Source organism: Trichomycterus rosablanca, chromosome 2 (assembly GCF_030014385.1).
Source record: "Trichomycterus rosablanca isolate fTriRos1 chromosome 2, fTriRos1.hap1, whole genome shotgun sequence".
In the NCBI taxonomy this organism is placed as follows: domain Eukaryota; kingdom Metazoa; phylum Chordata; class Actinopteri; order Siluriformes; family Trichomycteridae; genus Trichomycterus; species Trichomycterus rosablanca.
The window spans coordinates 36,550,364-36,564,883 of record NC_085989.1 but is presented as its reverse complement, the minus strand read 5'-3'; the positions used below and the strand labels follow the sequence as shown (position 1 = coordinate 36,564,883).

General features: G+C 38.5%; 1 protein-coding gene across 2 annotated transcripts in view; it reads left to right on the top strand.

The window, feature by feature from the left end:
* Nucleotides 1-14,520, top strand: part of snx13 (sorting nexin 13) — a 20,891-nt gene extending 6,371 nt beyond the window's left edge. Inside the window, exons 10-22 of one of the 2 annotated variants that reach the window (XM_062990800.1) lie at nucleotides 403-507; nucleotides 831-963; nucleotides 1,043-1,080; nucleotides 2,100-2,169; nucleotides 3,602-3,780; nucleotides 5,130-5,237; nucleotides 5,349-5,459; nucleotides 6,416-6,577; nucleotides 7,713-7,784; nucleotides 9,270-9,415; nucleotides 9,625-9,693; nucleotides 10,518-10,630; nucleotides 13,690-14,520. In XM_062990800.1, the coding sequence (XP_062846870.1) occupies nucleotides 403-507; nucleotides 831-963; nucleotides 1,043-1,080; nucleotides 2,100-2,169; nucleotides 3,602-3,780; nucleotides 5,130-5,237; nucleotides 5,349-5,459; nucleotides 6,416-6,577; nucleotides 7,713-7,784; nucleotides 9,270-9,415; nucleotides 9,625-9,693; nucleotides 10,518-10,630; nucleotides 13,690-13,922 (1,539 nt within the window). In that variant the 3' untranslated portion in view covers nucleotides 13,923-14,520. The remainder of the gene's footprint in view (nucleotides 1-402; nucleotides 508-830; nucleotides 964-1,042; nucleotides 1,081-2,099; nucleotides 2,170-3,601; nucleotides 3,781-5,129; nucleotides 5,238-5,348; nucleotides 5,460-6,415; nucleotides 6,578-7,712; nucleotides 7,785-9,269; nucleotides 9,416-9,624; nucleotides 9,694-10,517; nucleotides 10,631-13,689) is intronic. The other variant, XM_062990802.1, reaches the window with a different exon arrangement.

Genomic DNA, 14,520 nt, shown 5'->3' with positions numbered 1-14,520 from the left:
TGATTGGTGTATTTAACCAAAGCAAACCTTCGTGGGCATCCAACTGGTGGATAGCACAGCTAAGACTTGGATCTCAGTGGTGGTTGGCTACCGCATTAGGCTACTGCCACTTGAGCACCAGGCTGCCATTTCCAAATACAAACCTACTGCAGTAAACAAAAAACCATAAGCATGTTTCATTTTTGTTCACTATGCCTCTATCTCCTGCATACATCACTTCACTGACTGCTATAAATTCTATACATTCTAATGCTGATTGATGTTAAATGAATGCTATTGTTTTAATTTATCGTCTTAGGGGTTCTGTTATGATTGTGGGTTAATTGTTTAAAATGTAAAATGTCTGTAATCAATGATGTACAATTTTTAAATGTGTATGTGTAACTATGCTTTTGTCTGTAGGCCTCTCCTAGAGTGCAGGTCGATCAGGCATCACTAGATAGACTGACTGAAAGACTTAACAAAGAGGATCCAACCCCAGAGATGTTTGATGACATCCAGAGAAAGGTGAGATATACAGTAGTTTATTCATGCTGTGTGTATTTGTTGAGGATATTCAACTAGTAATGGAACACAGTTTTTTTAGGTAGCATAAAGTTGGTTGAATTCTTTCCTTAGCTAGCACTCCCTCATTTCTAGAACGAAGTCACACCATAAAATAAACCATCTGGCAACATTACCACTATGCCCCCTCCAAAATTATACTAATGGCATGCTTTACACCGTGCAGTGGTGAGCAAAATGGCTTGACCACTGCTGTAGCTATGAATGCATTAATAATTGTACATTCGATCTTCTTCCCTCTGCCTCTCCACTTGCTTTTCTCACAGGTGTATGATATGATGTTGAAAGATGAGCGCTTCTACCCCTCTTTTAGGCAGCACCCTCTTTACGTGCGCATGCTGGCCGAGCTGGACATGCTGAAGGAACCCAGTTACAGGGGGTCTGATGATGGAGATGCGGGTGAGCCGACCTGCACAATACCTCTTCACACTCCACTTATTCTATTTACAAAGCTTAATGGATTATTTTTCTTCCACAGAGTCTTTTAATGGATCTCCAACCGGAAGTATTAATTTGGTAGGGAAATTGAATTTTTCATTTTCTTTGCTCAAGCTCAGTAATAGTGTTTTAATTTATATGCAGTGGGAAATCCTGTCAACAAAATTACTGACAAAAGCTAGTTGTTTATTATTGGACCAAAAATAAGAATCTGTGATTCAGTCCTCCCGCACCTTTATTTAACTAACACAAGTACAAAATTTACAAATGACACTGTTGGATTGCATGACCTTCAGCTCTCTACTGTGTTGATGACAAATATATAGCCACATGGGCTCTGTCTACTTCAGAAAACCACTGTCACTCAACACAGTCTACCATTGCATGTTTCTGTAATATTTTGTATATGTTTTATATTCTATATGTATATTCATGGTTATTTCAGCAATGCCCGTTCTTATTAACCACACACTAAAACAGTGTGGCTTTATTGACAGAGTGTGTGTGCTGAGAAGTTGAAGTATCAAGCATGAATGAGCAAAAATAAAGTTTTACGGGCAACACACTGGCTTGATGGGTAGCACTGTTGCCTCACAGTGAGAAGGTCCTGGGTTTAATTCCCAGGTGGAGCAGTCCAGGTCCTTTCTGTGTGGAGTTTGCATGTTCTTCCTGTGTCTGTGTGGATTTCCTCCGGGAGCTTCGGTTTCCATTCACAGTCCAAAGACATGCAAGTGAGGTGAAGTGGAGATACAAAATTGTCCATGACTGTGTTTGACATTTAACTTGTAAAAAGTAACCAGTAATTACTTGTCCTGTCATAAATGTAACCAAAGTGTGTAAAACCTGACGTTAAAATGCTAATAAAAAAATAAAGTTGTACAGAATGTTCCAGCTTCTCTAGAAATGTGGCCTGCAATTAAGTGTAATATGATTTTGTTCCCCAAAACAGTATGCTTCTTTATTAAGAATAAAATTAAAAGTTTTGACTAATTAAGACTAAATTTTCAATTTAACTAATAAAATGGTAAAACTACTTCTAAATTAAAACAACAACAGCAAAAATGCCATTTCTTTCATTTCATTTTCCTGTGCTTTAGTCTTTGGATGACCTCACAAACGCCACTACAGATGAGTCTGTGATAATACATGCTTTCATCTCTGATACTGGTAGGTAAACTCCACCTCGTGTAAACGTGTTCAAGTTCCAGCTGTTCAATGTTATTTCTTATGTGTTAAATATGAGTAGCTGTAGAATTCAAAAGCTGTATAATGCAGTGTAATATTTGTGTCGAGTAAATCTGCATTGTGCATTGAATTTGCTTTAAGCTGAAAGCTCTTTCGATGCTCTACACTATGTGACTCTTGTTCCCCTTACTAGCCTTTCTGTCCACATTGTCGACCCTTTATATACGTATTCATGTTTCATCCAGTTTTGATATCGCACTCCACTAGGGCTGTCCATTGAAAATGTAATTGCTTAAGGTTATTAGTGGTTTAATACCATGATGCAGGGCTGTTAAAATCTATCAAGTAAACTGATCAACCTACAACCTGTGCATTTGCATGCTAATCATGGCGCGTTAAAATATTACAGCATCATACTGTCATATGGATGGTCCAACTCCACTATCATTATCTTCCCCAGTAAATCCTAACCAGCCTAATCTTTTCTGTCACGCAACACAATTGTTCAACAATGTTGTGAACCCTGCTTAAGACTTCTGAGAGCAAACATAACAAAATTTGATTAACAGCAACTCTTTAAATTGTTTAGATAAGCAAAACAAAGCAGTAGCTATTACATGACATGTAAGGTCAGTTGCTTTAAAGGGATTTTTAATATCAGATCTGCTAGTAAGAGCGCTCTAGCCCACAATTAATGGGATCCAGGGTTTGAATCTCCAACAGTGCATAAAAATGTTGGAAGCATTATAAAAGGCGTCAAATCAATTCCAACTTTTGGCGAGCATATGGATAGTGTTTTCTCCAGATTATACTGTAAGAAAACATTTTATTTATTGTATGGATGCTCAGCCAGGTCATTGGCTCTGCTGAGATTCCACCTTGCAAGTTCAGACACTGCAGTGGTGTGCTAGTGTGTTAGACCACTACAACACCTGTACACTATAGGAAACATCTTAATTGAATTACATTAGGCAACTGTAAATAGGACTGTTTAACATGTAAATGTGTCTTCTACATAAATATTAGAACATGTAATGTTATTCAAGCCCTAGTCCCTTCGACTTCACACACATTTGTTCTGCCTGCTTCTCACATGTGTTTCACTCCTTTTGTGTTCAATTTTTGATTTCCTCATTTCATCATTCCATTAGTTTACTATTTTTTCTGTTCTTTTCTTTTTCTCTGCCTCTCTGCCTTCATCTCATTTCTGGCACTTTTTGTTGGTCTTCTGGTTACCTTCTCTTCTGCTTTGGCTTGTGTCATATGTTGCCTTGTCATTGCCACCAATTGCCATGTCACTCTTTTTCATCTGCTACTATCTACCGTACACGGTCCTCCACCCTCTTGGGCTCTCCCACTCGTTCAACATCATGGTGCTACCCATCCATGCCCCTACTGTGCCCCTCTGGTTCAGTACTTGATGCTTCTTTAAACCTAATTCCCGTGCTAGGAGTGTGTAATGACCACGGGAAGACCTACGCTCTCTACGCAATCACCGTTGTCCGCAAGAACCCAGATGGTAGTGAGGACACCTGGAAGACCTACCGTCGCTACAGCGACTTCCACGACTTCCACATGCGCATCACTGAGCAGGTGAGGGACCATAATGTGTTTGTTAATATTGTTTTTTATATGCTGTTGTAGGAATCACTGTGTAATGCCAACTTCTATGTCATAAATGCCTTGATTATAGTTTTTTAAATACCAAGCACCTTAGGGACCTGACTTGTAACTCACAGGTAGACATTTCTGGGGCTTTTGGAACTGTAGTCCAGTTAGACTTGTGCTTTGCATCAGTGACAGTAATAGAGATAGACCAGTCAGCTTTTTTTAATGCATTTTACCCCCTCCAATGTGTGCACAGTCCAGTCCCTTCTTTTTTTTTTCCCGTACTTCGGTGGATTTGCGTGTGAAATCAGCTTCGCATTTAGAGAGCCACACCCCAATCTCTGCTATCCTCCCCTTCTGTACAGGCTCCCTGGGCAGCAAAGGTTCTTACACAGCTTTAATAACCCCACCCCATAGGTCGGTCTTTCCCACCAGCAGAGGCCAATTTTGTCTGCTGCAGGCATTAGCAAATTGTGCCTACTATTGTGCCCAGCCGACCAGTAGCAGAGCCGAGATTCGAACCGGGGAGCTCAGAATTTCGTGCTGGTGTGCATTTTTGAGACAAATCTCAGTTGTCAGTTTCTCTAAACACAATTGGCCGATGGCTGCCAGAACACTGCAATACCTAACTACTCTGAAATACACCAAACCTGGTATAAACTGGTTCATTAGCCAGTACAAGTCAAGTAATGTTAATTTTAATCTAAGTAATGTTAAATCAGAATGTAATTCTTAATTATTTGCTGGTACTTTCTGATACAGGCACTGATATGTGAATAAGTTCCCACTTAAAGCAGTGGTCTGCAATACAAACATTCATGAAATGGACCATATTCTCACAGAAATCGTATAATTATAAGCTATAGCCTTCAGTCTTTCCATCATTGTTTTTTTTTGTTCAGATCAATGTAGAAGTTTTCCAAAAAATGTTTTCTCTAGGTACTTTGATAAATTGTATTAGTTTACTAGTTTATTTAATATATAGCAAGTAGGAATTTACATGTAACCAATGTGGTGGTTGAATATCAACATTTACATTACATATTAATGTTCTACTTAAGTTTGTTTTTTCTGTGTTGATTTTTATTTGCGTGATGGTTTTAAATAACATTAAGTCTATTTGCAAGTTGTTTTTTATAATGTACCCAACTCAAGTACCAGATCAGCTTAAATATTTTGTTCAGATATTAAAATAATGCCTATTCCTCAAGCATATTATGATCACAATGTATAGAATTAAAAGTGCAGTGTGTTATTTTTGTCTAAATACAACAACTAAATAAGATATTAGTGAGGCTTCAGTTACTCATTCAGTGTTCCTCTGTTGGCTCTAGTTTGAGAACATCAACACTATATTAAAACTTCCTGGAAAGAAAACATTCAACAATATGGACAGGGACTTCCTGGAGAGAAGGAAGAAGGACTTGAATGCGTATTTGCAGGTAGGCTTACGTTAAAAAGCGGGTATACACAATTTATTTTATAGTATATGTTATTCATGTTGACTCCCTTATTGTATGTGTAAAATCAAAAGGCTGTTTATTTTGTTTTAGCTGCTGTTAAATCCAGAGATGGTGAAAGCTTGTCCCACTTTAATACCTTACGTCCATGACTTCCTGGAGAACAAGGCGTACAGCAAGGGCAAGGGCGATTTTGCACGGAAGGTCAGAGAGATTTACTTCCCTACCTGTTGGATATAAATAGCAATGATGCGTTGAGTCTTAACACCCCTTAAAGAGCTTAGTTGACAAGTCTATTGTGAAAGTAAAGACACGATTATTGCACTACACAGGAAGGCAGATGAGTTATTAAGATCTTTATGGTTTTGAAATGGCATGGCTGATGCCCCTTTTTCATATCCTAATAATATTTTTTATTATTAATCTATTGTTTCATAATTCATAAAGCTTATTTTAAGTATCTGTTAGCCTACTAGTTAGGTCTTGTTCATCATACGACACCAAGTCCTGAAGGAGACTAAAGCATACATAATCTTATAGATGCCTGCTTTGCAGTCTTTCTATACAACACACCAGCTTCTGTGGTTCGTCTGTTGATGTGACCAATAATACAATGTCATCAGCATATCTGAGACTGCCAATGGTCCTTCCACCAATCCTGAATCAGGCAATTCCTTGTAGTGCCTTTTCCCATCACTTGTTCTTCAAGAATGTTAGACATGGTGAGAGGTTACATCCTTGGTGGACTCCCTTTCTTACCCTGAACCATGCTGGTGTGCGTTTGGCTATACAGATTCCTCAGTAGTTAGACCAGGTGCAAGGGGAAAATGCAGTTTATATACTTGGTATTAAAACTGAAAACAAGAAGAAGAAACTGTTTAAATTGATAAAACATGCTAAATGTGTACACGCATTTAGTGCTGGTAGTGCAGCTGTTTTCTACAGCTTGCTTACCACTGTTGGAAAACAACATTTGAGGTGGCTTTATAGGTCTTTAAAATGGCTTATATTTAAGATCTAAGGAAGTCTGCACACACTCCATGCTCATATAACTGTTGAATGCAATTGGTAATTCGTGTACAAGTAAAAGGATTGGTTTGATCAGATTAAATGATTTTTTTGTTGTTTGGGGGTTTTTACTTTTTATTCTTTTTTTGTAGATGGACACATTTGTTAACCCTCTTCGTAGCTCCATGCGGAATGTTTCAAATGCTGTGAAATCGATTCCTGACAGTCTGGCTGAAGGAATGACAAAAGTGTCAGACAATATGGGGCGAATGTCTGAGAGACTGGGCCAGGACCTCAAACAATCCATATTTAAGGCATGAGTATATTTTTTGTGCTAGAATGTTTAATACAACTATATTTACAGATATTGTTTAATGAAACCCTATTAACACAACAAATATATTATATCTCAGCATCTCAACATATATGGCAGCCATTCCATTCCAATTTCTGTTGAATTCTAACAGGGGTACACCTTATTCTGCTTAATGAGCAGGGTGGCAAAAACAGTGCTAGTAATAGTATCTCAGAAGTAACTGGAATCAAAAAATAACTATTGACCATGCCAAAAGAGTTAAATCTAATAGTTTTGAGTCACTCAGGTCATTATTATGATTGTATTTGCTACATTTAGCAAATGTACTATGTGTAACTACCATCAGCCCAAAATTTAATATATAGAAATTAAGCACTGCCATGCACATTTTTATCAGTGGTTTTTTTATATGCAAAACCCATTTCTGGGAAACGTTGGAACACTTTGTAAAATGCAAAAAACATGCAATAACATATTTTTCTTTTTAAATTCTGTTAAAACTATTTTCAACTGACTAATATTTAACTAAATATTGGCTGACCAACTTGATGTTTTTCATAAATATAAACAAATTCTGAATTTGATGCACACTCAAAGTTCAGGAAAAAAGTTGCATGTTTACACAATGTTCATGTCATACCATTTTGAAATGTTACAATAAGCAGGTGATTTGGTAACAGATAAGGGGAAAACCATTGTCACTTAACACAGTCCACCCCTGCATCAAGAAATGTAACATGAAACTCAATTACACATAGAGGAAACCATACCTCAAGTCTGAAACACCCCTGAGTTCTCTGGGCCTAGGCTCATCTGAGATGGACCAAAAGAGAGTGGAATGTAGGCTGTTTACATTTACAAAATACAATGAAAAACAATAATTAAAAACACTGGAAATCTTTGTACTTCTGTTAATTCTATTAAAACTTTATCCAATTGTCAGATCACTGATTCTTGTTGTTATTGCATGTAACAAACTGTCCCAACTTTTCCATAAATGGAGCTTGTATTTATATACAAGTTGATGAGTTTTAATGTATTAAATGCACTTTGTGTAATTTGCAATTTCACAGACATTAGCAGTCAGGGTATTTATGTTTTTAATGCCATTAATCATATGATTTCGTTTACAGGTTCCGCCCTTAATTCCAAAGTCCGACATTGACCCTGAACACTGCCGAGTCTCTGCCCAGTTGGATGACAATGTAAGTGGCTACTTGCAATAAACAATTTTATTTACCTGAAATTTGAATTCAAGTCAGTCAGCTTTAATACATTGAATTAGGGTACAAAGCAAATTGTGGCAGAAGTGAACATATTTTCTCTGAAACTTTGTTAAACAAAACTAAAATACAAAAGTGTTTTATTGGCATGATAAATAATGGTTCATTTGTACTGCCATAGGTCAAGTTACAAAGAATTGTGCTAGGACATCAGTATACCAATAAAGGTTGTTCATGGGGGATGCTAAAAGACTGGCGGTCTTTCTCTATCCTTCTTCCTTTTTTATTTATGTATTAATTTATTTTTACTTGCATAACTTCTGAGTTCCTCTATTTAGAACTATAATTATTAAAAGAATGAAAGAAAATAAATTCTACATGTAAGATAAATGTGATACCACTTTAGAACTTCCAGCAACCAAGCTGTAGATAGGTATATTTTCACTGGGTGTTAACCAGGACCTTATTTTTAATTTAGTTTTTTATTGTTTGAGAATTTACTTAGCCCAAACTCACCCCACTCAAGTCTCACACTCTTGTGTCTTGAAACAAAAAGTAAGTAAAGTAAACCTTTTTTTATATAGCACTTTTTAAGGCAATGCTACAAAGTGCTTCACAATCAATTAGATCAATAAGATATGATATAATTAAAAGAAATCAAACAAACATAAAATACATATAAAACCAGAAAAACAACCCAGATACATCCATGGGTGAAATAAAAACAGACATAAATTATCCAAACAGTGCAGCTTCATCTAATAAACCATAAAACAGGAAACGTCATCTAGAGTCCATTCTCAAAGGCTAAGGTATAAAAAATATGTCTTAAGCCTTTTTTCTTTGACCCAGCAAGTCTAATATCCAAGGGCAGGGTATTCCACAACTTGGGAGCATACGTGGAAAACGCACAGTCTCCCTTCCGTTTCCGCTTTGTCCTAGGGACAACTAAAAGCCCCTGACTGGAGGATCAGATTTTAAACTGAACTCTAAAAGCAACAGGCAACCAGTGCAACGATGCCAGTATGGGGGTAATATGCTCCCGTCTTTTAGTCTTAGTGAGTACTCGGGCGGCTGCATTTTGGACCAATTGCAGCCGTGCCATTTCCCCTTGACTCAGACAAGTAAAAAGAGCATTACAGTAATCAAGACGTGATGATACAAAAGCATGAATTAGCCGCTCTGTATCCTGGAAGGATAGCATTTTTCTGACCTTGGCAATATTTCTCAATTGAAAAAAACAAGCCTGTACAAGCTTTGTTACATGCATTGAGAAATTCAGTTCAGAATCAAAAATAACACCGAGATTTCTGGGGTAAGGATTTGACTGTATAGCCAAAAACTAAATGGCCAAATAGCTGATAATGAAAGGTTTAGTAGGAACTAAACCTAACTAAACTAAACTTTTTGCTCAGTAGTCTTATTGTTTCTGATTGAATGGTATGACTTATCTCTGGTCGTGTAAAGGTGGATGATAACATTCCTCTGCGAGTGATGCTGCTGCTGATGGATGAGGTGTTTGACTTGAAGGAACGAAACCAGTGGCTCCGGAGGAACATCAAGAACCTTCTACAGCAGCTCATCAAAGCCACATATGGAGACACTATCAACAGGTAAAACTCACACACAGTTCACACAATACTTTGAATCAAACTTACAAATATACTATATTTGATAATATATTAAAATAGACAATGGTATTATTGTAAAGTAGTAAAAGTATCATTTTAATTGAACACTTCAGTATGGTCCACTTTACAAAGGCATTCATTTAAGGATTAATAATTGCAAATGCACTTATCTTTGTTTTATGACATCTTAGGAAAATTGTGGATCATGTAGACTTCATGACCTCACCTGAACAAGTAGCAGACTATGTCAAGAGATTCAGGTAAACTTCTGAAATTACTTTGCAGTCTTTTTTGTTTTATAGCATATTGTTAGCAGTGGAAGCTTAGTGGTTAAGGTACTGGACTAGTAATCAGAGGGTCAATGATTTAAACCCCACTAAATTGCCACTGTTGGGCTCCTGAGCAAGGCCCTAAACCATTTCTTGCACTGTATCTGTCATAAATGTAAGTAGCTGTAGATAAAAGCGTCTGCTGAATGTTATTAGTGTAAATGTTGCGGCAGTCAGGTGGCACACCTATCTAATATGCTAGCCCACCACTTTGAAGAAGTTTGAGTCCCAGTGGTCAGGTGCTCAGCAAATACAGCTGACAGTGTATCAGGGAGGGAAAGCTGGATGGGTAGTCTCTTCCTTGGTGCTGCCAAAGGAACTTGGTGCCAGCATATTTAGTAGAAAGAAAGCATTTGTTTGTCATATATACATATACAGGTGTACAGTACATTAAAATCCTTTTTCCGCATATCCTAGCTCATTTTAAAGCAGTCAGAGTGCAGGTTTAGCCATTGTACGGCGCCCATGGAGCAGTCAAGGTTAAAGGCCTTGCTCAAGGACCCAACAGTGGTTGCATGGCAGAGCTGGGATTCAAAGTCTCAACCTTTCAATTGATAACCCAAAGCGCTACCTACTTGGCTACCACTGTCCCACAGAGGGCATACCATGAGGGCCTAGCAAATACCTCCGTACTTGTTAGAGCTGTCTGCAAAAATCTGCCACTGTTCGCCAAAGTTTATAGGGTACTTTTAGACATCTGCAGTGCAAAATAGAAAAAAGCATGTTTAAGTCATATTGATCATGTTTTCTTACAGAGATTCCTACTGGCCTAATGGAATCCTGGCAGAGACGCCACCACGCAGAGACAAGAACATTCGCATGAGAACACGAGTAGCAGCTAAGACTAACCTCCTAGGCATCATGCCAGGTATGTACACACCCACACAATGAAAAGATGCCCTCCAGCCAACCTCTACAATTTGTTTTAAAATAAATCGTTAGCTTATGTTTGCTTTGATGATTTGTGTTATGGTAGATTTATATGTGATTGTATTTTCTCTAGACCTGTAAACGTCATGCTTTTGACTTTACCAAGCCCTTATTTAATTTGGAAGAATAACCGGTCACTGTTTTATTACCTTCTTTGTAAAGCTATGAGGCTGAATAAGGTGTGGCATTTGACACTGTTTGACACACAGCTTTATGCTAATTTAACACTTGGGCTGCATTCACATGAGTGTTTTGCACTTTGTTTTCCGTAAGGCTTACACTGTGCCTAATCCTTTCATATGATACACTGCTTTACATGCAGTTTTATATGGAATGTATTCTTAAAACAATAAAGCTCTGCAGTGTTGTCATTTGGAGACATGGGAAAATAAAAAATTTTTTAAATCAGTGCCTTATTCAAAGGGCAAATTAAACCTTATTAAAGAGCTATGAAACCATAAGAAGTGATCCTAGGATGAAATACGATATAAAAACAGTAGAACAAAAAACTTCAACCCTGCATCAATAAAATACACAAATGGTCAAACACAAATGGTTTTAAAATATCCAAAAGTAAAACGACATGCATCCATTTCTGCCAGAACAGAAAACTACACCCAGATCCCAAACTCTTTTTGGATGGAGAACCCATAAAAATAGCACGATAGTATACACGATACTTGGGTTTAACACTAGACCAGAGACTCACATTCACTCCTTATATTAAAGCACTATGAGAGAAATGTTTCAAAAAACTAAAAATACTAAACGTACTAGCCAGTACTAAATGGGGATCTTAATCTTAATATACTGTTGTGCCTATACAGAACATTAATCAGAACAAAACTAGATTACGGATGCTTCATATATGGATCAGCCCGAAAATCCTACCTCAAGAGCCTGAACACGATACACCATCTAGGGATCAGAATTGCCCTAGGAGCATACCGCACCTCTCCCATCCAAAGTCTCCACATAGAGTCACAAGAACCCCTGCTTGAACTCAGAAGAATAAAACTAGCATTGCAATATACAATCAAAATCATGAGCAACCCCAGAAACCCAGTATACAGAATAATACAGCCACCACGTCCCTTAACCCGACATAACAGACAAAATAAAATCCAACCATTTGGGATCCGAATGAAACCATACATAGACAACCTAAAACTAAGTCGACGCATAGACCAAACCATACACACAAGATGCAGAATTGGCCACACCAGAGTAACCCACCAATACCTGGTGAAAGGAGAAAACCCACCAACATGTGAAACCTGCCAAACAGTTACAACAATAAAACACATTTTAATAGAATGCCCTAAATACACAAAGGAAAGACAACCAGTAACATGCCTGAAACCATAAAAATGAAAATATAAAATGGACCAAATGATAGACAAGATAAAAAAAAAAAGACAGATATATAATACCCAGTTCCTGCCATTAAATGACACACGTGTTTAAATCCCAAATAAATAAATAAATAAGGATGAAATATGGGATTGCTATCTAAAATGCAACCCTGTCTTCACATTTTCCGGTTTACAAGTCGCTGTGGCATATTGTTTTTCTCCTGACATAATGACGATCAGTTTCACTCCTCTATGTTTGTGCTTCACTTCTGTTGCTGCTATGTAAACATCATCAGTGACAGTGGCAAACTGGGTCAAAGTTCAGTCAGACCTTTAAGTGCAGCAGCAAGGGGTAAAAAACGAGCGTCTAAGTGCTATATATGAGTGGCACATGATGCTCAAGTGTAGTGCAAGGTAAGCAGCACCATCCTGCTACACAGAAAACAATGACACAACCAGCCGACTTTGCGTCATGTGAATGCAGTCTTAAAGAGGACATGCTTTTCCTCAAACGTTTTAATTAAGTGATCATCTAATTAGGTTTTACCATAGGTTTTACCATTTTTACCATCAAACCCAGGGTGTGTTATTGCTTGTCAAATAGGCCATGGGTTTAGGTAGGGCATCTCATACTAGCTACAACATTTAACGCTGAGTAAGCAGCTGAATAAAATATACAAGATCACTGAGATTATCAAGTCTTTGTTTTAAGAGTGTGTGAGTGCCTGTCAAAGGGGTATAAGGGCTAGCGCATTAGACTGCTGCACCACCCGCCTTTAAAATGGTCATTTAAAAGGAAACAAGTAATATTATATAACATTAATTGTAGGATCTACATAACAGACTGCCTCATTTCTGGTTGTCATACTGTACTTTTGTAATGTACACCCACTAAGCACTTTCTTAGAAACAACTGTCTGGTACATACATTTATTCATTATTTTATAAGCTACACTTAACATACAAATACATATGTACATATCAGATAAGTGTACCTAATAAAGTGCTCGGTAAGATTAAATTAGACACATGTAATGAGTGTTACTGGTACTTACACCAATGAGGCATAACATTATGACCACCTTCCTAATATTATGTTGGTCCCCCTTTTGCTGCCAAAACAGCTCTGCAACTGTGATGCACTGTGTATTCTGACACCTTTCTATCAGAACCAGCATTAACTTCTTCAGCAATTCGAGCTACAGTAGCTCGTCTGTTGGATCGGACCACACGGGCCAGCCTTCCCTCCCCACGTGCATCAGTGAGCCTTGGCCACCCCTGACCCTGTCGTCGGTTTACCACTGTTCTTTCCTTGGACCACTTTTGATAGATACTGACCACTGCAGAATGGGAACACCCCACAAGAGCTGCAGTTTTAGAGATGCTCTGGCCCAGTCATCTATCCATCACAATTTGGCCCATGTCAAACTCGCTCAAACCCTTAAGCTTGCCCATTTTTCCTGCTTCTAACACATCAACTTTGAGGATAAATGTTCACTTGCTGCCTAATATGTCCCACCCACTAACAGGTGCCATGATGAAGAGATAATCAGTGTTTTATACTTCACCTGTCAGTGGTCATAATGTTATGCCTGATCGGTGTATTCATACATCTAATACTTTGTCCTTACTTTCTTCTCAGACGAGCTGAAGCACATTATCGGCGCAGAAACCACACGTAAGGGCATCCTCCGGGTTTTTGAAATGTTCCAGCACCAGCAGCTAAACCGCCGCCTCGTCTACGTCTTCCTGGAGGGCTTTCTGGAGACCATGTTTCCTCAGTACAAGTTCCCAGAGCTCTTCATCAAGTTGCATTCACGCTCGCCGCGCATCCAGGCTTACACACAGAAAGTGCGCAGCTTACAGAAAAGGTGACGCAGCAGCTCAGCCAACAGGAGGCACCACTTACAGAAGAGGAGGGACCGGCCCACGGCCAGGCTGGAGCAGGGGACACGGCCGAGGAAGTGCGTCTGTGTTTGTTTGTCTGTGTGTCTGTGTGCTGACTCAGAACTAGAGTGCTCGGATGGCACGCCCCTGCCTTGTTCTCCTCCCTGTCGGCCCGCTCAGGCCTCCCTGTTCTTCAGAGAAGCACTGTAACCACGCGGCTCTAGCGTAGGCGATCCGTTTAGCATTGTGGAGCGTTCATTGAAAAACGTGCACACCTGCACCACTAAGAAGCTGCAACGTCTGACCTGTAATGGCAGCATATTAGTATTTTATTTGTTTTGTTTAGTTTTTTTGGGAGGAAGTTGCAATGTGGGAAGATTCCCTGGACCTGTGTCCACAAAGGTCAGTCACCCCCTAGAATGTGTACAATATGATTTTGAACAAATGAGTGGAGAATGAAAGAAAGGTCAGCTGATACCTTTACTGTGCTACATTTATGAAAAGCATAGCTAAGGTAATGAGAAATTATTTTAGGGTTTTGCAGCTGGGTTTTAATTGCACCACATGTCACTTTTTACGAACTGAA